The sequence below is a fragment of the Sebastes umbrosus genome, chromosome 2 (genome assembly GCF_015220745.1).
Source record: "Sebastes umbrosus isolate fSebUmb1 chromosome 2, fSebUmb1.pri, whole genome shotgun sequence".
NCBI classification, from domain to species: domain Eukaryota; kingdom Metazoa; phylum Chordata; class Actinopteri; order Perciformes; family Sebastidae; genus Sebastes; species Sebastes umbrosus.
The window spans coordinates 16,908,139-16,935,572 of NC_051270.1; the positions used below are offsets into that span (position 1 = coordinate 16,908,139).

Genomic DNA, 27,434 nt, shown 5'->3' on the forward strand with positions numbered 1-27,434 from the left:
TCTACAAAACAGTCGGAGCAACATCCCTCCTGCTGCCTCGGCATCAGAGAGAGAAGAACAACTGAAGGGGGGCGAATGACTTCAAATGTTAATTCATATCAAAGTAAGAAAGTGAAGAAGAGAGGAGGGCTTGTGTACGTGGGCCTATCTGACAACTGGGGGAGGAGAAGAAGATTTATTCATATAATTATACTGTTAGTGTTCTTTTTTTTCTTCTTTGAGGGAAAGGCAAAGAGCAGAGAGAAGATAATAGGAGAGGGGAGGAAAGGGGAGGAGAGAGTAGAGGAGTACAGAGCAGAGAGAGGAGAGGACCAGAGCAGAGAGGAGGAGGAAGGAGAGGAGGAGGAAGAGGAGACGAGAGTGGAGGTGAGGAGAGGAGAGGATGGGAGAGGAGTAAACACACCACAGATGGGATCTTGGCATTAATGACATGTAAGTGTAAACAGTGTGTTTGCATGAGGTGAGAGTTGCACATGTTGATGCTTGATGTTATTGTCTTTGTCGATGATGTTGATGATGTCAAGAGTAATATGTCTTAGGGAGTCACTTTCTTTTCCTCCACACATTGCTCTTTCTCCCTCTCGACTATCTTTACTTTCACCTGCTCTAACTCTCTCTCTCTTATTTCATATCTTCTAATTCTGTGTACATAGTGTGTCTCTCTGTCTCCTCTCTGCAGGTCATGTTAGATACTAACAGTGTAGCAGCAGAGGGAAAGGCCAGTGTCACATTGCATTAGCGTTACACACACACACATACACACAGAGGGTGAAATACGCTTAAAGTGTGATGAGCACACGTGGATGATGTGTGTGTCTCCTGTGTGTGTGTGTGTGTGTGTGTGCTGGTGTACAGCGTGAGCTCAGCAGAAGCAGGCGTAAGAACCATACAGTCCTCTTAACCACATGGAGAAAAACAAAGAGCTATTGTGCCACATATGAATTTGGCCAGACTGCACAGACACAGAGAGGAAAAGTGAGAGCTGTCTATAAAAATAGGAGGAAGGGAAAGTCTCTTGCACTTCCTGTTGGCATGTTAGATCTAGACTTTGGTCATGTAGCAGAAACAAACACATTGGATGATACAATATGAACCAAGAAAGCAGACGTTTTGACATGTCCAGGCAGGTTAAAAACAGGTGTAGCCCTAATCAATAACATTAATTGTGGCCCTGTTCCCTTTAGGTATGCCAGGGTCCTGGTATTTTGCATGCTGGCTCACTGGGATGGCTGCGACACACTAATGGGACCATAATTAACATGCCTTGACACGTCAAAGAGTATAGAAGCAAAGAGACGAAACTCCGGTGTTTTTTTGTTTTTTACAACAGCTGCTGCCACCATTTTGGACTGAAAACACTTATTATATTTATAATATTTTATTGTTCAACACAGGACATTTTCAGTAGGAATTTGACAATACAGTAGAAATAATTTTGTCTTACTTTTGTATGGCTCTCTTTAGGCAGACGTTTTACTGGCATCCAGGTAGTCGCTTTCAGTCCAAAATGGCAAAAGCGTAGCTTTGCTGCTGGCCGCCTTTGTTGCAATGGAACGAATAATTGACTTTTTTTCTATTCTATTGTCATATTCTATCGAAATATCCTGTGTTGAACAATATAATATTTAAATATAATAAGCGATTTCAGTCCAAAATGGCAGCTGTTGTCAAAAAAACACCAGAGTTTCGTCTCTTTGCTTCTATACTTTTTTTTATAGTTTGGCACGTAACCCTCCTAAACCGACAAATAGTAGTTTTTACACTTCAGTTAAACAAACAAGATATAATGCGTTAATTGTGAACTTTAGAGGTGTTGGATTTGGTTACCTTTGTATAGAGCCAGGCTAGCGGTTTCCCCGTTTCCAGTCTTTATGCTAAGCTACGCTAAGCTAACTGATGGTACATTACTATACAAACACAAAAGTGGTATCCATCTTCTCATCTAACTTTTTGACTCTCATCTGATAAATAATAGATTTCTTTTGCAAAAAAAACAATCCTCTCATGCGTATATATATATATATATATATATATATATCATCAGTGTAAACAGCTCCTGTTGTCTAGACGGCTGGACAGAGTGGATGTAATGAGCTGGCTGCAGGCCAACTGTCTCATACTAATGTCTTTACATAACTGATGTTCAGCTGCCTGATAGTAAATTCACTACACTTACCTGTTGAGACACTCATTTTTTTCTTTTCATGTGTTCTCTGCCCGTACTCGTTGTATAGACACCGTCACTTCATGAAACAAAGCCGTTTTTTAATTTAATTTTATAAAAACAAGGCGTGATTCATGAAATGCCAAATAAAAAAGCATGCTGGTAATATACTAAACTATGAATTACTTGTGATGGCACGTTGACATGCTTTTTGCTGTAACAAACAGTAACCCAAATTGACCAATCCAAAAGACAGAAAGAGAGAATAAGAGCAGGAGAAAGAGAGGGGCAGTCACGTCCTGCAGCATTTACACACAACATCACAAAATGACCCTGACAGTCAGTGGATTTAGAATTGCTCGGAGGTTGTGTTGTGTTTGGTTGTGTTATGTTTCACCGCAATGTCATGCGATCTGTTGCCGTGTTGTTTCTTCTTGCACTTGCTGTGTTGATGCATTGCTTTTTGACTGTTTTGTAACATAATTACAGGCCCGAGGTGTGTTTTTATGCTAAAGAGACATAAATGCATTTTACTGGGCACATATTAATGTGACAGGTGAAATGCAGATTTGTTCTTCAGTGTGCAGTTTTTACTAAGAGGTCAAGAGTGCTGCGCCGTCTGTTTTATAGTTTTTACAGCAGAAACATACTCAAAAATTAGGTCAGTTTGATCTTCCCTGAGAGCATCATCTATTTTTTATTTGTTCAAGTTTAAACGTCTGCCGTGTCTTTACAGCCTTTACAGCATGAGAGTACTACACGCAGGTCGTGGCTTCTTTATACTTCTGCTCAGTTTTAGACTTCACTTCTTTTTTAAAGATTGTGTTTTCATGGTACGATACATTAAAAGTTGTTTGTCATGTAGTCTGGTCTGTCTTCATAAAGTGATTAGGCTTGTTTGCAATCATTAATAAAAGGTTTAATGGAGAATAAAAAACTCATAAACACCCAGAACGCATTCACATGTAATGATATGTGTTTACAGCTGTCAGCTGGGGAAATCATAACATGTTCATGAAATTAAAAAAGCTCCACAAAAAAGGAAAACCAATGTCACTGCGTCCTTTTAACCCCGCTGCACTCTGTTTGTACTTTCATAACAGGATTAACGCTCACGGCTAGAGAGCTTCATTTCATTTGGGAGAAGAGATTCAAAAGTTTTAGACGAGAACATTACGACATGTTACGGAAGAATGTCAGTCCTGCCGATGGGGCTTCACAAATGTTCTGAGTAATTATAGAGTCACGCTTCAGGCAGAGTTCACAGATTTAAAATGTCACTCATACGTGCAGATATTGCTTAACTCAAATGTTAGCAGATAAAGAGAATAAAAGTAATGTAGGACACAGACTTTCATTTATCTTTCAAAATGCTCAAAGGGGATTGTAAGTGTTTGCAGGATGCGAGTGTTGGTGAATAAGTGGTGATAAAATAAACACTCTTATCTTATTACACAAGACTGTAGCTACAACGAGTGATAGTTGCTCATTTGCATTATCCACTGCAAGAGGAGGGAGCTTTTTATAATTGCTGGACAAGCTGATGTAGTCAGGTTTATTTCTGGAGCGGTATAACTCAATCAGTCAAATCGCATTATGCAAAGTCAACGTCCAATACTCTGTCAGAGTTTTCACATTTCAAGCAAAGACAGATTTTTACCTCAGATTGTTAAATTTGAACATGTTTAGATGGTTGAAGATGGAAAAAGATCTAGTATATAACAAGGAAAAAGCAAATACAAGAGAAACGTCAAAGTTTTATGCGACAGAATATGTTTTTCTTTTTTGTTAATCATTTTATGACCTCTCAGATTTATTGTGTGGATTATTTCTGTTATCATCACTTACATGTATATAACAGCAGCTGACCATTGAGCCAAACTCCTCAAAACATGATGTATTTGAAATATTGAACTCTTGTAAGTTGAAGCGCAAAGAAACGCTCAGGGAAGTAAAGCGTTCCATAAGACAAAAACACGATCAGATAGACCGTGGAGCCCTTAATCTGAGCAGATCAGTTTAGAAAGAGGTTAAGAAAGACAAGCAGACACAGTGGAGTCTCCTCTTGCTCGCCTTGTTTCCCTCCTGGTCCTCCTCTCCTTTCAGAGGATGAAGGATCTTGCTGGATCCTCTCCAGGACTTCAGCTCTGTTACGCTCTTTATACCCACTTCCCCTCCTGATCTCTCTCTACCATCAGACAGTCTGGACCTGTCAAACTAACAATACTGTATATTTAGTATCAGAGCCATCAATAACTAACACCGAAGGTGTGTATGGGGGAGTTCCAGCCTGGGTGTGGGGCTACATGTCTAAACACAATACCGTATAGAACTATTTGTCTCTACTCTACATTTAACTTGGTGTTGTAAGTTAATGTGGGCAATAAAACATGGTGTGGTATGTGGTACTGATTGATACTCTACTTGTCCCTGAAACAAGAACATAACACGTCTAGGCCCACGGCAAATGTTTGCATTTTACATCCACGTCTCGGCTTGGTCTTGGCTTAGTCCATGACACCAGCTTGTCTGTGACAGCAGCATCACATCTGTGCTGTGTGTCTGTGTAAAATGTGTTTGTGTCCACCAGCAAGGTCAGCTACATGTTGATCTGAGTGATTATATTTACAACCTGCTGAGAGCAAGTTGGCTGACGGCTGTTTGTTGCCACCTAGTGGTTCTCCCCAGAGACACACTGGTGACCAAGTACTTTACCTTTACTTGAGTCAGTTCTACTAGTAGCCTCACCATTAATCAGAAGTAAAATGATTTGCATGTGTGGGCAGTTCAGACTGTCTAATCTAACATACAACATCCACACAACGCAGCCAGGAGGTCATGGCAGGAAGCTGAACTTGTACCTTGTTACTGTGAGGTCACAGTGTTGACTACTGATTATAATGGATGGGTCACTTAGTACCTGATGCTTGTGGGAGAGAGTAGCTATAAGGAGAAGACGATGTGTCACTGTTTGGATAGGCCTACTTATAATGCAGAGACTGGTCTTATTAATCCTCTCATATCATACATGCCAAATGATGACATAGTTGTGTACCCCTATAGCACAATGGGATTTCAGTCTAAATGTTAACATCCCATAGTGCAAGAAGAACTACAAAATGTGTGTCACAGGGGGAAAAAAGGTTTAAGGTTACAAAGTTTTCAAATCTTATGTAAATTGTTCAAGAATGAGGTGTATATTACTCTTAAACGCACAGTGTGTGCACTGTCCAGAGACATGCCAATAGCGAAAAAGTCTTGCAAAATGCTCTCCTCTTGTGTCAGACATCAATCTTACCTTAGTTCTGTTTTTTTTGTTGTTTTTTTTCTATTCTGTGCAAAAATACTTTACAGCTCATTTTGCAATCAACCATTTTCATTTCCCTCTATTTCCACACTTGGTTTTCCCCTGCAAAGAATGACGTTTATCGCTGTATTTTTTCTATACTGAAACAACAAAACCTGTGAATGTATCATACATGAGTGTATCAAAGTACGTGTTTTTTGTGTGAATACTTGCTTTATTACTTTCTGTAAGTATGCAATCTTAAATTTAAATATTGGCATGTGCCTTTTCTTCTCAACCCTGCGGGCGAACAGCAGCTCAGGCATGTTTATATCGAGGGGGAAAGTGAGAAACGATGTATACATAAAGGTATAAGGCATCCATGTTTCCAAAGTACTATAATTATATTATAAATTACTCATCTTCTCTCCAACAAGATAAGTTTGAGTTCTGGATAAATATAAATGATTGATGATACTTTTTCTACAAAAGCTATTTCTTAAAACTCACTTCAATAATTCAACATAGAGTCATTTTAATGAGCGTGGTTGGTTCACATGAGTAACAATGACTGTGAGTCCCAGATCACAGGGCTTCAAAAACCTCTAGAGAGTACCAAGATTATTATCATTTCAAAAAAGATAAAAGATCATTTTTTATATCATACTAGGTGATTACTTGTTGAGCCACTGTTTGGTTTGTCCGTTCTGGGCTACTGTAGAAACATGGCGGAGCAACATGGTGGCCTCTGTGAAGAGGACCCGCTCCCTATGTAGATATGAAGGGCTCATTCTAAGCTTACGAAAACACATTTCTGCTAATAGATCCCCCGAAATGCTACACACTGTTCCTTTAAGGAGAAGGATAATTTGTAGACCGAAACTGTCTCTCATGCTTCTCCCTTTCTTCTCATTTCTAACCCGCTATCATCTCTTACTTCTGTCCTCTCTCCTCCACCCCTCACACCTACAATCTAGGGGAGTCATGAAGGATGACCTCCACTGACCTCTGCAGGAGAATACGATAAGCTGTGATATCATGAGCGCTACGACGTCAGCAACGCCAAATATGGAGGTGGTCTCCCAGGAGATGGCATTGCTTAGCAACATACTGGCAGCTTACACCTTCATTGCAGGTAGGTCCCACCAGCAAAATGGCCATGTGTGACTGTGTGTGATCACGAGGTAGACTAGTGGACAGGTGAGGGATGACAGTGTCATGGAAAGAGCAGAGAAAGGGAAAGAAAAAACTTTTAATATTTATTTTTATTTTTCTCTTAGACCAACCCGAGAGGGCAGCCTTGGTGTTTCTGGGCGGTGTCTCTGTCGGCCTTCTTGTCACACTCTGCGCCATCGTCTTCCAGATTCACTGTCGAGCAGACTGTCACTATGGCAACAATAAGCACCCTCACCATCGCCACAGGAACAGGCATCATCACCGTCGCCATCACAACTGTCCCCTCCATCAACCCATTGACAGTAATCCAGACAGCACTGCTGTGGTTGCCTCCGGAGGGACCGGGCCTGCTGGGGACAGTGAATCAGAGGACTGGGATGACACGTCTGACCTGTCGTCACGGAGGCGAAGACGCTTCGAGAGAGCTCTGCTGCACGCCAGCATGTTCACATCAGCTGAGGGTATCTCTCGCACAGACACACACATGTGACATACAGATGAAGAGTCATGCCTCATATCAAGACCATTAAATCCAAACATTAAAGGTGCTATTGATACATTGATAACATTCAGCCACTAGATGTCAAACTCTACCTCCCCCGTTCCATTGCATTTACTTCACAACAAGTCGTTGCCAGGCAGCCATTTATCTGTTTTTTTCCACACTAACAGATGACTACTATTGGCTCACAAACCAATGTTTGAAGTGGAAACCAAACGACAGATAACTTCCACAGAGATAAACAAACACTCATTTTGGACCCGCCAACATTTTTTAAATGATTAATTCACAATCATAATTTTTTTTTCAGGAAAAGCCCTACTTTTATTCGGCACCTTTCTAAAAGCTCTGTGGATGTTTTTTTTTTCTTTCTTTTTCTTAAATATTTGTCTACACAAACATTTTATCAACAAGAACTTTAAAACAGCCGTCATCTTAAGCAGTGCTCAGGCAGCAGAGAGGATACATTACATTTAAAAAAAAAAACTCAACATAGATTGATCAATTATCTGTAACCGCTTATCCCATTCGAGGTCGCGGGGTGCTGGAGCTGATCCCAGCTGACATTGGGCGAAGGCGGGGTACAACCTGGACAGGTCGCCAGACTATCACAGGACTGACACTTAGAGACAGACAACCACTCACGCTCACATTCATACCTACGGGCAAGTTAAAGTCAACATTAACCTGCATGTCTTTCGACTGTGGGAGGAAGCCGGAGAACCCGGAGAAAACAGAAAAAAATACAGTGATGGAAAGTAGCTATGTACATTTACTCAACTACTATATATAAGTAAAATTTTAAGGTACTTGAACTTTACTTGAGTATTTCCATTTTGTGTTACATTATGCTTCTACTTCTCTATATTTCCGTTGTAAATGTTGTACTTTTTATCCACTACATTTATTTGACAGATAGGCCTATAGTTACTAGTTACTGTGAACATTTATAGCAAAACCTCGACCAGTTAAACATCTAAATGCTTGGGTCATTCAGCTTGACGTTCACTGGTAAGGGAGTATTTTTTATAGTGTGATACTTTTACATGAATAAAATATCTTAAAATAACAGTTTGTAACATTTTGGGGGATCTATTAGCAGAAATGGAATATAATATTCATAACTATGTTTTCATTAGTGTATAATCATCTGAAACTAAGAGTTGTTGTGTTTTCGTTAGCTTAGAATGAGCCCTTCATATCTACATAGGGAGCGGGTCCTCTTCATGGAGTCTGCCATGTTGCTCAAACTAAACACTGAGTGAAACTGCAGTAATGTGAGCCACAGAGTGCAAAACCGTGGTACAGCCAGCTGCCGTCTGACTTTCGTTGCTCATAAAGTAGTCTTATTAAGGTAAGGATGGCTTCTGAGTGAGGTGAACAGCTTTACCACGGTTTTGCACTCTGCGGCTCACGTTATCGAAGTCTTGGAAAGGGAGGAGTGGGCGGAGGGGTACTCAGTTGGTTGCAATCTGCAACCACACTACTTGATGCCGCCAAATCCTACACACTGCACCTTTAATACTTCTTCCACCACTGGTCAACTGCAATCAGTGTCCACATTTAATGTTTGGCCTGAATATATTTGAGAGATATTTGATCATGTCCTCAGGTATCGTAGTGATCTTATGTCCAAAACAGATTAAAAAACAGTAGACAAGCAGAGTCAAACATTGCAGAACAGTTAAAACTGTAATGTGAGTAAAATATAACGTTTTAATTTGAATCTTTGTGTAAAAATGTTTTATACAGTTATTTACCTAAAAGATGAAATAGACTCATTGTGAGAGGCAGTGTTAAAGAATGAGTTTTCATTTTTAATGTTGCCTAATAATGTGTCAATTTACATTTATACACACTCACTCACAGACTCTGAACACTGCTGTCAGAAATACACATGCTCATACATACTTTAAAATAGAAAGTCTTTTCAACGGTGATGTGAAATTTGATGGTTATGTGGATGGACAGTGTATGGGCATGCTTTAATCCCTGTCTGTGTGTGTGTGTGTATCATCAGAGCTGGATCGGGCCCAGAGGCTAGAAGAGCGAGAACGGATCCTCCGAGAGATCTGGATGAATGGACAACCAGACATCAGTACAGTCACTCAGAGCCTCAACAGATATTACTGACGCATAATCTAACAGGCAGATAGTCAGAAGGACATGAAGATAGACAGGCGAGCACATGGATGAAAGGTGAATAAAACAGATAAATAAATAAAAACACTGGATGAAATTAACTTAAACCATCAGATGGGGAGTGCTGTCTGCTCTGCACCAAAGAGACTCTTTACAGATCAAACTATTAGTGACAGTACCGCCGGGAGCAGTCGCCTCCACTCTGTAAACAACAAGGAAACATATGAGTTGTGATGGCTCAGTCCTCCAATACAAGATGACACTGAAGTGTCTGGAAGAAGAATGACATTGTGCTCCGAAAAGTCGACAAGTAGAGACACAATGGACCTACAGACTCTGTACAGAGCACACACTGCGATATGTAACTGCTGTTAGTGAAAACCGTACAAGGGATTTTATAACTTTTCAAATGTTTAACAGGTGCTTTTGAGAAACATGGACAGAAAAGGAACAGGAGGCGATGTGGAGGCTGAAATGCTGCTGCAGCTGTTCTTAAGTGTATGGATTCAAATATTATTGTGTTGCACTTTTCTCAGCTCCTAATTGGAACCTAAATTAAAGACAATAGAAGATACAGAAGAATGAAATGGGGATAGACATTATCTGCCAAGATACATTTACACATACTGGTGCTTTTAATCCCCACATAAAAAGAATACTTAAAGGAAGTATGGCTGTGGTGGTTGATAAAATATGTAAGGTATAACCTGACAAGTGTGTTAATTGGTTGCATTTGTAGGCTGGAGGCTTATCAGCTACAGGTGTTGTTGCACATGAGACAGCAGGTCATCATGTTTGAGAGGATCATGCTGCCTTTATTTCTTTGGCTCATGTGGTTTTGAGCTGAAAAAAATTCTAAACTTTCATTCCAGGAATTTATGAAAGCTGTTTTCTGTACATATTATTGAGTAAAGTCTCGTATTAAAATGAAATATGGTGGCTCACATTCTTTTGGTGTGTTGTACATGTGTCTCATCCACTGGGAGGAGAGCTTATGGACTGTGGTGGGAGCCCAGAACAGACATTATATCCAGGGTATGATATTGTTGACAGCATTAAAAAACAATATTGAATTTTTACCTAACCTAGCAATAACAAGGTATCTGTAGTCCAGGTGAGAGGTATACACAGTCCCTTTCAGAGGTTGAGGCAAAAACTTACCCTAAACACAAGGAAAGGTCTACTCTGTGGACAAAACAGAGTGCCAAAGTCAGTGCCAAAAACACATAGAGTATTGTGGACACACACAAACATGACCATTTGTGTTTGTTGGACGCAAAGCAAGCCGGCTCTCTGTGGTTATGGACAAAGACCTGTGTTAACTATCATTTACTGTATATCCGTGAGTATGATCAGTTGTTGGAGTCAGACTCCCCCTGGTGTTCATAATGTGCCCCTCCACTCTGTAGTCCATGTCTCAGTATATTTACATACAGCTTGAAAAGCCAAATAATGCCAAACGGCAAAGAGCAAAAGCAACAGGGAGGGAGACAAATTAAAAGACAACAAGATAACTTTCAATCAGATAATTACAATTATAACAGAGACTCAGTAACATATTATATATCACTCATTAGTTAAACCTCGAAATTAATCATCACATGCACCACAATTATCCACACAATAATCAGTAACGTTATCCTTATTGAGAATAAGTTAAAGCTCAGCACTGGTGCTTTAATTTATGAACTATATATTTCCCTTAAAAACTCAGTTTGGTCACTTGAATCTTCAGGATTTTACGCAGTTCAACTACACTCTTCTGCAAAAGGCAGAAGAAATGCTCCTCCTGCCCTCTAATGTTCACAAGGTGACCTGCCACAAGTCAGCTAAATTAAATGACTACCAGGAGTGTTGGGACTGTGGTCAAATTGAGTCGGAGTCATGAAAAACTATTAACTACTAACAAAAAAATGATGCAATGATTGCTTTAAAGGTACAGTGTGTAGCATGTCAGGGGTATATATAGTATAGTATAGTAGAGTATAATATTCATAACTATGTTTTCATTAGTGTATAATCATATCTTAGCTTAGAATGAGCCCTTCTTATCTACATAGGGAGCGGATCCTCTTCACGGAGTCCGCCATGTTTCTATAGTAGCACAGAACGGACAAACCAAACACTGGCTCCAGAGAGAGGCTTTAGCGTTTTTATGTTACCCGTAGGCCACCGTAGTTCTTCGACACGCTTGTGAAACTGCGGTAAAGTGAGCCGCAGAGTGCAAAACCGTGGTACCGCCAGCTGCCGCCTGACTTCCGTTGCTCCTAAAGTAGTGTTATTATGGTAAGGATGGCCTCTGAGCGAGATGAACAGCGTTACCACGGTTTTGCACTCTGCAGCTCACGTTACCGCAGTCTTGGAAAGGGATGAGTGAGCGGATGGGTTCTCAGTTGGTTGCAATCTGCAACCACACCACTAGATGTCACCAAATCCTACACACTGTACCTTTAATTCAACATTTCAAACATGGAGTTTTCTTTTCAGTCCAAAATCAAGTTTACAATCTCACAAGTGCTTACTCGCTGTGAGCATCTTTGTGACTAATAAAATATATTTTCCGTTTTGGTAAAGGTTGTGCCTCAACAATGGAATTCACAACGGAGTGCTAGACCCAAATTCTATAAGCATAAAAATATATTCTGTTACTTAAAACGGCAGTAGGCAGAAAGTTGTTGGCATCATTGGGCAAAAAATCCATAATAACCCTTCAGCTTATTGTAATTCAAGTGTTCTGAGAGAAAACTAGACTTTTGCACCTCATCATGGCTCTGTTTTCAGGCTTTAAAAAATCTAGCCGGAAGACTTTGGCCAATCACAGGTCATTTCAGAGAGCGAGCGTTCCTATTGGCTGTGCTCCGGCTGGTGGGCGATACTTGGTATTTCCTCAACTGATCTCAACATGGCTTCCGGGTCTCAAACTTTCTCATTTTACAGCTAAACAGTACACTACAAGAAGTTTCTGATAACATTTGAGGAGAAATAGGCATTACAGTCACAGAATATTGATTCATATTTGATCAGCGCTGCCTAGTTTGACCGTTTGATCAGAGTTTGTGAGTGATTGACAGCTGCTCAGAGACGGCAGACTCCAGCTCGGCTCTGATTGGTTGTTTTCCTCCGGTCTGTGAAATCTTGCAGATGCCATTAGGAGCCATGCCATCATGATTTTTTTCAGATTACCTGTCTCATGAACTACTGTCAGGATATAGTGACTGTTTTATAAAAATAAATTTGCTCCATTTCTACCCTCTGCTGCTTTAAATTAAGTAGCTTAAAGGTCCCATATCATGCGTATTTTCAGGTTCATACTTGTATTTTATGTTTCTACTAGAACATGTTTACTTGCTGTAATGTTGAAAAAAACTTTATTTTCCTCGTACTGCGAGGAAACGGAATTGCAACGGAATTGCAACAGAATTGCGTTGCTAGGCAACATCTTGGGTCCATGTTTACTTCCTGTCAGCTGATGTTATTTACATACACTGCAACAGGAAATAAACTGGGACACATTCATGTTTATGTTTAAAACCGTGTGATGATCTGTATATTGTATATTTGTGACATCACAAATGGACAGAAATCCTAACGTCTTGTTTCAAACGCACAATTTCTGAATACGGGCTCTGTGTATTTCTCCTTATATTGAGCGTTTGGATAGTGTAACAGTATTTACATAGCACTTAAACCTGCTTTATAATGTAAAAGATATGAAAATTTCACTTTTTACAATATGGGACCTTTAAAGTCATATTTTGGCCCATTCTGTCTTTATTACACTCCACTAGTAGGCTATAGCAACGTATACAAGTCCTGAATATCCATAATTAATAAGACACTAAATGCAAACCAAATTCTTCATGACTGATGAATGTTGCATCAGTTGACAGTAACATCTCTCAGGTGCTGGTCTGGTTCTGTAGGTCCTCTACCACCAGTGCTCTATCTCTTTAACGGGACGGGTGGTGACGTTGGGAAGGAGACAGAGCAGTGCTGCTGCAGCAGCTGGACCGACAAGGACCAGAACAACACCGGGCCTGCAGACTAACCGACTGTTATATCACCGTCAATCTACTCAGTGTCCACCTTCTCAGTCCGCTATGAGGGACTACTCAGCCACTCCGAGCCGAGGAGGCGCCTGCATGCCGTGCTGTCAGGTGTGCGTGTTCGCCTTTACCGCATTCCTCATCGTTGCAGAGAGGACGGCGCGTGAGTCTTACCTGGGACACACACACACACACACACGCCATCACACACACATTTGACCGCCCTGCGCACAAATAATGAAACTGAGTGCAGCATCACTACATGTGTGTTGGGTGATGGTAAAGTGGTGGCATCATGTGTCCAAGCACGCGCATCCCTGTTTGTGTGTGTTATTTGACTGTATTGGCGTGCGCGTGCATGTGGGTGCGTGCCTTTTTGGGCCACACAGTGTGAGGATGCACAGGAGAGGATGGAGGAGAGATGTTGTAGATGAGACAGATGGATTTTGGGATGTCATGTTGGTGTAAATGCGTAAAACTCTCCAATAATCCAACATACAAAGTTGGACATTCTAGTTTTCTCTTTGGCTTCTGGCTGTCTTTTGTTATGTTGTCATGAATAATAGAGTCAGACTCTGCAGTCAGCACCAGTGCGCCTCTCTCCTCTCCTATTTTTATATGCTGCATGACATCCTGCAGCAAAAACTGCAGACTCATGCCAGAGTTTTTGCAGAGTTTTTCTCATTTAAAAACAGCTGTGTGTCATTTCAGCTTCTATATAGATCTCTCCTGGGTAAAAACAGAGAGGAGCCATGTTGTCAGATTTAAGCGCCCTTTTTTTTGGAGGTGCATGAATGGACGAGGGGATGGGCGTATACCCCATGATGAGGCCTAGTCCTGCCAGGACAGCCCGCCTGTTTGGCAGCTAAAAAGGGTTCAGATTACATGTGTGGAGGGAGGGAGTGCTGCAGAGCTCAGCCAGGCTGCTGGGATGTGGAGAGATCTGTAATGAGCAGTAAATATACACTGTTAAGAATTTCCCAGTAAAATAACAGTAAAGAACTGGCAGCAGGGTTGCCTTTATGTTACTGTAAAATTAACATTATCATACTGTCGCTGAAATTTAAAGCTTTGTACTGTTAATGAAAAATACTGTTTGAACTGTTTTGTTTTTTTTTTATTATTAATTTCACAGTATTTTACAGTTAATTTACTGTTTAAAGATACATTATATAGTTGTTTTTCACCTTTCTTTTACATTATCTTACTGATTTGTTTTAATGCACTATTTAGGTTGTATTTTTTACATACATTTTAATAAACATTATTTTTTGCCTAGATGAATAGACTTAGCAGGTTACAGACATAGAAATAGTCACACTAAATACAATTAAAGGCACTTGTTAGGAAAAAGGCTATAATAGACTTGTTGACACTTTTCCCAAAATGTCTGTCTATAGCTGGCTACAAGCACAGAATGAAAACCATAACAACATGTGAGTGAAGAACAATAAAGCTAATTCACTGATTTTACAATCATGTACAATGTACAAGCCTCACATGTGCAGATCAGGTCCCAGAATTCAAGAAATACTGCATGAAACTGTTACTGATGATACTTTAGACAGTTGATCAGCAGTAAAGGGCTGTTTTTTAAGAATGCATTATAGTTCATTTAAAAAACGGCCTATGAGCGTAATTTAACAGGTTTTCTTTTGTATTAACAGTAAAGCACTGTTTTTAGCAATAACAGGTTAATACTGTTGAAATCCTGCTGTAAATTAACAGCAATTGTTTACAGTGTGAATTTAATTAACCATTATATCCATTTCAATGATAATAATAAAAATATAAGTTAAAACCTATAATAGTAATGAGGGAAAAGTAAATAATAAAAACAAATACATGGATTGCAGGCATTTCCTAAAAAAAAAAAATATCAAAACATTTTTGTTTTCAATAAATGTCACAGATTGTATTTGAAGTTAAAGGTCCCATATTGTAAAAAGTGAGATTTGCAGGTCTTTTATATTATAAAACAGATTTAAGTGCTATATAAATACTGTTAAACTATCAAAAAACTCAATATATGGAGAAATACATGCAGCCCGTATTCAGAAATTGTGTGTTTGAGTCTGGCTAGTGAGGAGAGGAGGCAGGTCTCTCGATGTCAATAAACCTTAGATAGGATGCAGGACAGAGGTCATAGGAAAAAATTGTGGGCGCTCACAAATTATAAATTGCTCTGGCACACTGATGAAATGCTGCTGTCCTGATGTAAACACTTCTATTCTAAGCACTGCAATATAAACAGCATCATACAAAACACTGCTAGTCTGTTATTTACACTTGGTTACAGACACTTGGCTCTGTGTGTATATAATACAGTGATGTTACAGAGATATTGTGCATGTGATTTATGATCTGTTTATTGTCCAGGCGAAGTTCGTCCAAATATGCACGATGTGATTTACATGTTAATCTGTATGTTTTTAGGATTCAAACCATATTACAATTTTCTATACAGTCAACATCATCATACTCAGCTGACAGCAACAGCTTATGTCCTGATCACAAATAATACAAAAAAAACACAGTGTATCTGACCTATTATCATTATTAACCATTGATGTGAATGCTTTTATGATTTTGTCTTGTAGTAATCCAGTCTGGTCAGTCAATTGAAGCATCTCTTTGTGTTTTTGGACTGAGTGTACTGTACATGTGTGTGTTTCCCTCCTCTTTTTCCCCAGTGCTCTATTGCTTTGGGTACTATCTGTGGTCGGGTCACAACTACTGCTATGCCTATCTTGCTGGCTTCACTGCACTGTTCCTGCTGCCAGGTGAGACAACAACAACAACAACAACAACAACAACAACAACAACAACAACATGTCAATCTATATTTACAACAAAAATATTTAAGTGGGGGGCAACAGATCGAATAATGAGAATTGAAAGATTCTGCTTATCAGTATGTTAGTGTCATTGATCATTAACAGTAGCTAGATAGATAGATAGATAGATAGATAGATAGATGGATAGATAGATAGATAGATAGATAGATAGATAGATAGATAGATAGATAGATAGACAGACAGATAGATATTTTATTTATATTTGTTTCATTCTATGTTTGCCAGGTTGGGGTCCTCAATGGCTCAGTTATCTGTGGTACCTGTCAGATGGACGCATCCGCAGGAAGTCTCTCACCTGGACACACGTACTGCACCTTGGTATCTTCAAAAGGTGGGACAACCTGCATGTGCATCTTACTCTAAAACTTGTTGATCAAGGACAGTTTACAGTAAAAGTCTGACACACTGAACATTTGTTGTTAAGTTTGATGATGATGTCTATAATGATGTTTATGGTTGCATTTCCTTTTTCTATCTAGTTCTTTCTCTTTCAATCTATGACCCCATTTGCCTCCCCTTCATCCATCTCTGTCCTCCACAGGCTGTGGGAGTGCATGTGTCTGCCGGACGAGGATGTGTATTGTGAGATCATGCAGCAGGCTGATGCGTCTGCCTTACGTCTGTTTGAGGCCCTGGTGGTCACCCTCCCTCAGACGTTGCTGCAGACCTATGTGCTCATCTGCACTGATATAGGAATCAAATCTCCAGGTACAGTGAGACTGAATAGAATGAAATGTAGAAAGCATGTGTGCAAGGGTGATTAGGTCTGAAATAGTACGTATCATTTTGTGTGTTGCTCTGTGTCTGCTTGAAGTGAGCAACTGTTTGCTAACATGTTTGTGTCTATACAACTTTACAAGGTGATAATATGTCAGATGTTTCATTTTCAGATTGTTCTGCTGCCCCCTAGTGGCCACAAAATGAATAGTACAGCTTTAAATCCATCCAATTTCTCTGCCGCCTATTTTCCAATGTGCATGTGCAGCAGACTTGTATTTGAAGTACAGTATATTGCATTACAATGCATCAAAGTATTCACATTTCTTCTTCGTTTCCTCTCCCCTCCAGCCTCGGTGTGTTTCGTGGTGTGTTTGTTATCTCTGGCCTGGGCCTTGGTCCTCTACGCCAGAGCCTGTTCACTCATCAGACCGGGACACCTACAGATGACCCCGGCTGCCATACTCTGTCGACTTCTGTGGAGGGTGGGCATATTTCACAACCTTATGCACAATATGCACCCTCAATATAACAGGCTCAATTTAATGAGTGGCATATTTATATTCCTGTGTTTGGCTTTGTTTGTGTGACGGCTATATTTTTCTTTGTCCGCAGGTCAGTATGTTGGGATCTCGGTTTGCCGTTCTCATGCTCTTCACACGTATCTTCAAACAGTGGATTCTGGGAGTCATTGGTAAGTCTGGATGCCAAGGCTTCATCCCCAAACTCATATTTTTTTTTCAACCTTATCTGCTGGATAAGGATGTGAGTGGTGTGGGGTTTTTTTTCAGCAGAACTATTGTTGGATGAGTCTCATTGAGGACACACTGTTATGGTTCACCTCCTCTACTCAGGTTGTCTGAATTAGTGTGTTTATGAATTAAATGTTGAATATTTAATAGATTGTGTGTGTGTGTGTGTGTGTGTGTGTGTGTGTGTGTGTGTGTGTGTGTGTGTGTGTGTGTGTGTGTGTGCGTGCGTGTGCGTGTGCGTGTGCGTGTGTGTTTGTGTGTGTGTGTGTCAGGTGTGCACTGGCTGGGTGCAACTTTCTGGATTGTGTCTCAGCAGAGCGACATCATACGTTCAACTAGTCGATGGAGAATCTTCAACCTCTTTCTGGGAGCCATTCACATCTTCCTTTTCCTCAATGTGAAGTACGGTCAATCCAGATACCGCATGGCTGGCTTCTACCTGGTATGTGCGTGTGTGTTTGTGGTCAGTTCATGCCTGTGTGCCAGACTTTTTAGACAAGGTCACTGACAAAATAAGAAACGCCGACACACAACATTTAAGACCCTTCAAATAGGAAAAAAAAACATTGTATTGAATAAAACAACAAAATATGAGGTAAAATATATACAGTCCAATCCCTTCTGCAAATGAACTGTAATGTATAAAATGTAGATTTGAGAAACTATGAGTCACATTACAGCCATGAGATAAGGTATGAGCCCATACAAGCACTGAAAACATGTTAACTGCATACAAGTGTCCACCAAATGGCATATATCTTGGATAATGCTTAGTAGTTGATAGTATATAGTAGATAGTTGTTCAGATATACAGTAAGCTGAATAAAAAACTGCAAGCGTAAAAGTCAACTGTGAGACAATATGGATTTGAAATGTTTAAAAAGGTAACCACCTTCCTCTGTTTCTGTTCATTCTTTTTCAGGCCATGTTCTTAGAGAACGCTTTTCTTCTTCTGGCCTCCTCATGGTTGTTTACTATGGTGTCCTGGCATACTGTGGGAATCCCAGCTGCAGCCTTCTGCAGCTTCCTCATTGGTGAGACACACACTGTATACTGTAGCTATACTGTAGCTCTACTGTACACAGCTACACTGTATAACAGGACTTAGAGTCGACAGACATGCTAGCAGCTCTGTGTGGCAGTAAACAGCTGTGCTTAAGGTATCACCAAACTTATAACAGTTCATCCTGAGGGGAAGATGAATGTCTGCACCAAATTTCATAGCAACCAATAGTAGTGGAGATATTTCACTTGAAACCATAAATGTCAACCTTATGGTTGCGCTAGAAGTCAGATGATTGCACCCGAGTCGACTGTTATCAGGCCATTAAATCGACATTATCGGTTGCTATGAGCACCATACATGTGGGTCATTAGGGGCCTACTACACCTACTGCGTTGTGAAAGTGAAAGCGGATAAAGCAACACGTCCTAACATGTAAAACTGAATGAAACATTAAATTTTGAACAGAAACAAAAAAGGCTTCTTTAGGTTAGGGCACACGACTACAACTTTTTTAGGGAAGTTTAGGGAAAAACATTGTGTTTTGGCTTAAAATTACATTTCAAAAGAGAAAGCGAAACTTAACGCTTGTGAATACAAAGACTATCACATGTTGTCGGTTCCACGCGGGATGCAAACCCTGGCCTACTAGGTGGAAAAAAAACTTGTTTTGTGTCCCATCCATCACCCCCAACACCCACCTTACATAGAGTTTCACACAATTCTGCTTCTGTTCCTGTCATAATGACTACGGTCGCTAGAGGTCGCTTTTGCATTATTTTATACCTTCTTTCGACATCTATGGTGCTTATAGCGGCTGGTAATGCCTATACAGGGAACCATGAAAGTCTGTACAGACGTTTGAGGCAATCCATCCAGTAGATGTTGAGATATTTTAACCTGCTGATGGAGCTACAGAAAAAGTCAGATAATCACCAAAGTCTGTAGGTTCAATCCTCCGGGGAACACGAATCTCTGTACAAAATTGCTGCTGGCATGGCTAAATAACCTAGCTCTATAAACATTTTAACACACACTTCAAGTCCTTCATGTTTTCCTACTATTGACCTGTCCCCCTCTCTCTCTCCAGGAGTGATAGCGTTGGTGCTGTACTATCGTTTCCTCCACCCTAAGTCCTTTGAGATTTTCCAGAGTATTCGCCACAGGGGGATCGGTGGAGCCTGCACAGAGCGTGGATCTACGCTGTCATTGGAGGAGAAAGTCACACCCACTTTCAATCGCCACTCAACACTGTCTGGTCTGTGAAAGATCTATCTATCTATCTATCTATCTATCTATCTATCTATCTATCTACCTATCTATCTATCATTATGACTATGGTTGTTAATCTAAACAGGAGGTGGGACCCTCATGGATCTCCCTATCCAATGGGAGGGCTGGAAACATCACCACTGGCTGCTGATTCGCCTGGCCATGAAGACGGGGGATGTAACTAAGATCTGGTCGTCGTATGGCGAGGGAGGACTGGCTGGACTGATGGGTCTGTCTGAAGAAGTTCACTCCCCTGATGAACCTCATGTCCCTCGGGTTTGTCAAGTTCCTGTTGTTGAATGTCTTGCTTAGAAGAGCTATTGGTTTTAGTAGCGAGACTTCCTGCAACTTGATCCTTTAAAAGAGTATGCATTTCATTACTATTAGTCATAATGGAGAGACTGAATGTCTGCTTCCTAAACCTGTTCTTCCTGGCATGCAGCCTAATGTGTGATGTCTTTCACTGTAATGGGTTTCTTACTCTTATTTGTGCTGTGATTTGTCAGGCTCCACTTATTCCGCCGCAGGTTCCTCAGATCTGTCAACCAGCTCCTCAACCTGCTCCACCACAGGTCACCCAGGCTCCACAGGCAAGATCTTTCTTTAATTTATCCCTCTTAACCAATAATATAAACTAAGACTACAGTAGATGTAAACTTGAAGCCACTATGTATAGGATTTGAAGATAGAGACAAATACAAATACAAACAAAAACTTGTGCCGTTAGACTATTTTTTAAAAGATGTGTCAAATGAATGCCCAGCCACCAGGTTGGTTACTACTTTCAGTTTATGTGTCTGCAGTCTGTCAGCTGTCTGTCTTGTCTCCAGGTGAAAGAGGTGGTCAAGCCACCACAGCCGGCTCCCTCCAGTGTCATAGCCAGACCAGTGAGAAAAGCTCCTCCAACAACAATCCATGATGTTAGAAGTTTTCCAGAGATCATCCCGGTCCAGGAGGTCATCTTTGAAGAGTCTGGAGAAGACCTGTCCAGCGCTCAACCCTCAGAAAAAGGTTGGATGCCTGATAAACACTGAACCCTGCTGGTGCTCACACTCACACACTCAGTGAGCACAGAAATGGCGTGTTTTCTGTTGTCATATACACAAGAAGCAGTTGTTGGTAATGAAAATATGGGATCTCAGGCTCCCTCTAACAATGCTAACTAAGTGTATAAAAAGAAAGAAAATGAGAGAAAATCAAGCAAGTAAAAAACAAAAAAACAAAACAAATATTAGACTATAGAGATAAAATGTGACATGAATAAAATATAAAATAAATTATTATAAATTTGTGGTATTTATTTTACAATGTTAATACAACAGATTGTGTGTCTGCTGTATTGCAGACCAGCAAACAGTATGTTTATTATGACCTGAGCCAACCAACATCTCCCACTTTTATCTATTAAGGGAGAGTGAACATGGAGTGAACATTTTGATGAGGTGTTCTGCTTACTTTTTTGTTGACCTTTGACATGGCTTTGTTTGAGTTCCCAGACAGTCTGTGTTTCTTTCCTGGTGTCTCTGATCATACTGTCTGCAAGATCACACTTTAAACCTGAAAGAACTGATTTGTTTGGCCACTTTGGGGCAGCAGAAACAACCTATTTTATGAAGCTGATATGGCCAACTTGTTAGCAAACATTTACTTATTTACACATCCAGCAAATATGGAGCAATACTAGCATCCATTTGATTAATGCAAGTCCAATATTCACTCTCTTTCATCTCTACTTTTAGTCTCCCCGCCTGAGAGAAATATCTGGCTCTTTAACTGCTACATGCGCCACTATGTTCACCATGTAGTTGCTAACTGCGTCTCTCTGTTGTCAATGCTGAACAGGTAGTGTAAGAGCATTTTCAATGAAAACCGCTGCAGCTGAAATCGCCTCTATGAGAGCGGTGAGAGTGAATCAAAACAGTAAATTTGTTGGCCAGACAGATAAACAATGAGCCGACAGAACTGAACGGAGAGGAACTGCAGTTAGGTGATCATTCTCTGTGAGTTATCAGCGTCCCCTTTCACAAAGACGTAGTCGTGATCCATTGTTACTGTAATATAAAAATGTTGATCACAGCCACTTTAAGTTTGGTAATTTGAGGTATTTATTCACATACAAAGTGTTGAAATGGCATTGCTTTTGGACAAAGGTGTCAATGCATCAACACATATACAACTATGCTACTTTCTGGTCGATGCATACACACACTGAACATCCCATTGCTACTTTACCTAATCCTACAATCTTAACTATGAAATGTTAATACTAGGAGTTGCATAGATGTTAATTTATTTTTTGATATATAATGATTTGTAGTAAGCATTCAAACACATGTATTTTTTGCCCCTTTTTTTTTTTAATGTTATAATACAATCATTGCACCTAAAGCATGGTTTTACCTGTAGGAGATGTGTACTGTTTTAAACATAATTACATTTTTAATTCATTGTGATTTCCTTATCAAAGGTGACGAGGAGTTTCAGAGTGCTGCTTACGGCTCACCATCACCTTCATCTCCGCGGCTAACAGGCAGCCTCCGCCACGTTGACAGCAACGCTGCGTCCATGACCGAAGTGTCGTCCTCCGTATGTTCCCTGGACATCAAGACTCCCGGCTGGTCGCCTGAGCGACATTCCCCCTACCTGATTGCATCCCCAGAGAAAAAGCCATCGCTCCCTGGAGAGTCCAGCACTACACTGTACTTCAGCGCGGATGCACAGTCTCCCTCCAGTGGGAGCTATCTTGGCTGGGGCTCCGAGTTGTCGCCCATCTCCACCTATAGAAGTCCCTACCGGATCAGGGAGGCTCGTTTTATCACGTCCACCCCACGCCTGGAGCCTCGAGCTGGGGCTGAAAGTCCAGGTCCGTCCCCTATTGTTATCATCCCTGCCACTCCTGGTACAACACCAGGCCCCACCCCAGGTGGGAGCCCTTGTACGTCCACCTCTGCTGCTGCTTCTACGCCTGGAACTATCACACCTGCTGCTTCAACTCCTGGTGCTTCAACTCCTGGTGCTTCGACTCCTGGTGCTTCGACTCCTGGTGCTTCGACTCCTGGTGCTACCACACCCGGTATTCCAATTGTTCCACTCACTCCAGTCATCTCCCACGCTCGCAAACAGATGGTCCAGTTTGTGGGCAGTAAAGAGAGAATGGTGTAAGGAGGATGGGGGGTAAAGGGGAAGAACAACTGGGTGGGCTTTTTTTAGTTTAGCAGTTAAGGATATACATGAATTCATTCATTAACTAACTTGGGGAAGGTTTGGCGGGGAGTTCATTTGAATCAGTCATAGAAGGATATACCATATACATTATTATTTATGTTTTTCCCCTGACATGCAGATACAAAGGTTACATATGCAGAAAATTAGGGTGCATAGGTAGCACACTTGCCAACCACTGCAGGGACATTGACTCAATTCTTAATAGTTGTACCTCTGACCTTGCCGTATGTTCCAATAGGCAGATTTCGCAGTGTTTATAGAGGGAAGTCAGTGATGGACCAGGTCCTTGTTGTTGCATTAGCAACTCCTTGTTGGTTGGAGTGCCTACAGGGAGGAGGATGTGATAGTATGAAACTCCTTGCATGACCCTGTAAAAAGGGCGGAAAAGGGAAGCGTCTGGCAAATTCTTGTCTATGAGGCGAGGCACGGGGTTGTCTGCTTCCTATAGAGGCCACCACAGGAGTTAGTGACAAACATGGATGTATAATACAAAGGAATCGGCCATTCCAAATTGGGGGATTTTTTTCAGTTCTTTAAAACCATTTGATGAAAAAAATCGCTGTACAGTACAGATCATTATTTACAGGAAATTACATCTGGGTAACTCATCAAAAGAAAACACAGATACAACTTCACAGGTGCTAATGCTAATGTCGGGCATCCCTTTCATTCATTTAGATAAACCCTTACTCTTGGTAATTTTTAATCATTAGAAACTAAACACTGAAAACCTAATGCAGTTAAGGCTTATTCAGGCAGTGGAGTCAGCTGAGATTACTTGGAATTATAAGCTGTGATGAAATCACAAAGCATAAACAATCAAAGCATAAATGGATGTTGGATCTCAATGAAGAATAACCACCAGTTTACAAACACCAGACATGCTGAATCTCTCGTGACGCCACTCGCCAGTGTCTCTTTTCTTTACACTGTTGAAACAATGAAACCAATGATCTGTTATGAAATATATAAATAATGCAGACTTAATGTAAGTCCAAGCATACCTTCAAATGCTTTGATGTTGTTATGCTTGCAAAAGCTTATTATTATTTTGTACAAAAGATGACCATCCCGTCCAGTTTTAAGGAAGCCACATATTCATCCAATCAGTTACTCGCTCTCTGAACTGTACGTTACATAACACACATTACTGACATATACAAAGAAACAGAACTGTAAGATAGTCATTCTGTTAATGGATGTCTTTATTTTCATGAAACTATCAGATAAGCAAATGACAAAAAAGCAAAGGTTTGAGGGAAAATCATTTTATAGATTATATACTCTGCTTTCCTACTTTGCCAAGTGTAACTGCAATCATTTCAGTCGGCACTTTACAGCAGAAAAGGTCCAACTAAAGTAGCATGATATTCTGCAGACTACACTATGATTATAACATGAGAATATGTCAAAGGAGAATCACATGATGTTTCTGTTGTTACATGCATTTCATTTTAATCATCTAATATTTTTTTTAATTTGTTGATGGCTTGTTTTTAGCTATTTTAATGATCAGCTATTTGATATAAAACGTATCTTTTAATGTGATTGTTATAAATGTGTTCATGACCTGCAGAAATGCTTTGAATCTCTAAATAAATACATAAATGTTTCCATAATTAGGCAATTTCCCCCATTTGGCCCTTTCAAAGAAATTGCAAATAAGGGACGAAATTAAACTGGCAAGTTTTGTGACAAAGAAAAGATGAAGTACAACAAAAAGACAACTTCTGCACGACATATTTAATGAGTGTGTGTTCTTGTCTCTAACAGAGAAGAGGTCACTTTTATGAACACCTGACAATCACATTTTGTTTCTTTTTTTAGTTGATGAAAGAAGGGAAGAGCACAAAAGAGGATAAGATATAATATATGATATATGATATATGACAATGAACCGCAGTAGCAGCAGTTCTGTGCACTGTTGCTGTGAGAGTTGCTGTGGTGACCAACGACCTGTATACTGTATGTGTGCAGGGATGGAAGTTCACTACCTATTGTGTTTTTTCTGATTAAGCATTACATTTAAAAGCTTGTGCCCTAAATTCTTGTGATCCTGAAGTGATTTAAATTTTAAATTTATTCTCTTATTATTAGCATTTATTTAGCATTATCTTGGGATTTTTTGCGTTCATTTATTCACGTTGGTTTTATTGAAGAGCACACAGTGAGCAGGCTGTTGGCGGCACATGTAGGCCTACTTGTGAAATACAATGTCATCAAAGGTGACTATGTGCACAAGTTATGCCTGAAACCAGCTGCTCTTTTAAAATACTAATATCAAGGTTAATTCCTGTACAGGAAATTGTTGCCATTCAGTTTTGTGTTAAACAAGAAAAAACTTTTTTTAGATGCAGACAATCCATATCAGTGAACATAAAAGAGGAAATCTAGTCTTAATGAATAGCTATAACTCTAAATGTCTTCGGTATTCTTTTGTAAAGCCCATTATACTCACAAATACGCCTCGTCCTTCCGCCTATCCTTTAGTTTAGTTGAACCTCCTACCTCAGTAAAACTGAATTTCAAAGTGACAAAACTGGTTTTATTATCTTTTTATGTTGCAGTGAGAAAATGTACTTGCTCACTGTATGACTGAAATCACCTTTGTTTAACTGTATAAAACATTTTTGATATTGTAGCTCACAGAAGGAGGGAAACAATGAAAGGGGCATAGAAATGTTGCATAAAGGTAAATCCTGGGTAATACCCAGTGGCTATAATGTGCTGCTATGAGATTCAAGTTCGGTCAATGTCGGTATTATGTAATGTTATGAATATTATTTATTTCAATATGTGAAATCTGATTGTAATCACAGAATTAACAATATCAGTCTTCCATGTATCTTCTATTTTAACTATGCTATATTATTTTACTTTCTTTCTATCTAAACAAATATAATAACTATAAAATAAGGTCTATATCTGTAATGAGCAGCAAAATGTTTGGTGATAAAACAAGGGCAGCACTTTGAGAATATAAATTGGCGTTAATGGAACAAAGTAGAGAAAAACAACTGTGTCAAACTGTTTTCCATATACCTGCTGATAGCTAGATAAAGGAGTCGCTGCATGTTACTCGTTCATCCAGACAACTGTAGAAAGCACCTACTGTAACTACACACACATGCACACAGACACATTACAATAGTTAACACACATGCTAGAATGTATGTGTACGCAAAAGCAATAAGCCAGCTAATAAAATGTATCTTAGTGCACTAATTCAAAAATATCTTGTATAAACACGCTTTAGATGGCAACGATGCCTTGGCTTTGATCATCATGAATCAGCGCTTTGCCTTGCTTGTCTTATATATGTGTCTTTATATTAGAACAATATGCTTTGCTTTGTGTACCAGGTGTGTGTAATAATCTTCACTTGTGTTTCTAATTTGTCTCATTTTGTATTTTTTAAAAATGTCCTTCTTTTATATTTGGTCACATGTACTGTTATGAAATGTGTGGGCAGCCACGGTGCAGTGTGTCAAGGTTTTGTGCTGAAGTTTCACATGTGAATTGTTTCATTAACAGACTGAAATTAGTTTGCTGATTGAGCGTAACGTCACTTTGTCACCGGACGGCCTCCATTTATCAACATGCGTCACCTCGTCTCTGCAAGGATTTCCACAGAGCAGCTGTGGTTGGTGATAGTGAGTCAATTGCTGTGCTATTGATGTGACAAAATAAAGTCATTAGTCATGATCAAAGCTTTATTGATCATCCTTGATTCACGATACAGTCAGTGAGCTTTAGACACAGATAAGTGGAAACGCATAATCACAGTGTAAATGATACAGTAATATATACATTTTAAATCGAGCATAGTCACAGCTAACATACTTAATTGTTTACATTATTACAGGGCTGGATGAACCTGTTAAGGGGGTCTGGGGCATTACCATTCCTTCACTTTTCTGTACATTGTGTAAAGTATTTTCATGCTAACTCACTACGTGAGCCCAAGTTTGTTATGAGTCACTTTATTATTCCGGGTTGTCCGTCTGTCCGGTCCCCTTGTGAACGTAATATCTTAGGAACGCCTGGAGGGAATTTCTTCAAATTTTGGTCAAAGGTCACTGACCTCACAAAATAAGTTATTGGTCGTAACTCGAGAGTTCATATGCTGATTATGACAATTTCACACAAGTCTCTAATAAGATGAAATGATGAAGTGATGACATTTTGGACAGACATGGATGTAAACTGCAACTTGACTGGCGGAGACATACAACCGCGAGGCGGTAATTCTAGTTAAACATAAATAGAAACTTGCAGCATGTCAGCATAA

General features: G+C 40.0%; 2 protein-coding genes across 3 annotated transcripts; both read left to right on the plus strand.

Annotated features, from left to right (window-relative positions):
- The first annotated feature begins 312 nt into the window (after nucleotides 1-312).
- Nucleotides 313-10,051, plus strand: eva1a (eva-1 homolog A (C. elegans)). The gene is made up of 4 exons (XM_037790688.1): nucleotides 313-432; nucleotides 6,428-6,585; nucleotides 6,731-7,087; nucleotides 9,149-10,051. Exons 2-4 carry the CDS (start codon nucleotides 6,489-6,491, stop codon nucleotides 9,259-9,261), a joined length of 567 nt encoding a protein of 188 aa, XP_037646616.1. The 5' UTR covers nucleotides 313-432; nucleotides 6,428-6,488; the 3' UTR covers nucleotides 9,262-10,051.
- A 3,190-nt stretch (nucleotides 10,052-13,241) lies between these two features.
- xkr5b (XK related 5b) lies at nucleotides 13,242-26,853 on the plus strand. 2 transcript variants are annotated; one of them, XM_037757284.1, is made up of 13 exons: nucleotides 13,242-13,479; nucleotides 16,010-16,099; nucleotides 16,400-16,505; nucleotides 16,716-16,882; nucleotides 17,243-17,376; nucleotides 17,507-17,585; nucleotides 17,916-18,085; nucleotides 18,566-18,677; nucleotides 19,737-19,904; nucleotides 20,004-20,194; nucleotides 20,425-20,508; nucleotides 20,749-20,929; nucleotides 22,386-26,853. In XM_037757284.1, exons 1-13 carry the CDS (start codon nucleotides 13,371-13,373, stop codon nucleotides 23,078-23,080), a joined length of 2,286 nt encoding a protein of 761 aa, XP_037613212.1. In that variant the 5' UTR covers nucleotides 13,242-13,370; the 3' UTR covers nucleotides 23,081-26,853. The 2 variants fall into 2 exon arrangements, with proteins under 2 accessions (XP_037613212.1, XP_037613219.1); XM_037757291.1 differs by having other exon boundaries at nucleotides 20,446-20,508.
- Nucleotides 26,854-27,434: the final 581 nt, after the last annotated feature.

What these genes read in the sequence shown, in the direction of transcription:
- xkr5b (XM_037757284.1), top strand. Translation starts at nt 13,371, where the DNA reads ATGAGGGACTACTCAGCCACTCCGAGCCGAGGAGGCGCCTGCATGCCG. An exon ending in TCTGTCGACTTCTGTGGAGG is followed by an intron (nt 17,377 to 17,506) that starts GTGGGCATATTT and finishes CTTTGTCCGCAG; the next exon opens with GTCAGTATGTTGGGATCTCG. An exon ending in GTGGATTCTGGGAGTCATTG is followed by an intron (nt 17,586 to 17,915) that starts GTAAGTCTGGAT and finishes TGTGTGTGTCAG; the next exon opens with GTGTGCACTGGCTGGGTGCA.
- eva1a (XM_037790688.1), top strand. Translation starts at nt 6,489, where the DNA reads ATGAGCGCTACGACGTCAGCAACGCCAAATATGGAGGTGGTCTCCCAG. An exon ending in AGCTTACACCTTCATTGCAG is followed by an intron (nt 6,586 to 6,730) that starts GTAGGTCCCACC and finishes TTTTTCTCTTAG; the next exon opens with ACCAACCCGAGAGGGCAGCC. An exon ending in CATGTTCACATCAGCTGAGG is followed by an intron (nt 7,088 to 9,148) that starts GTATCTCTCGCA and finishes GTGTATCATCAG; the next exon opens with AGCTGGATCGGGCCCAGAGG.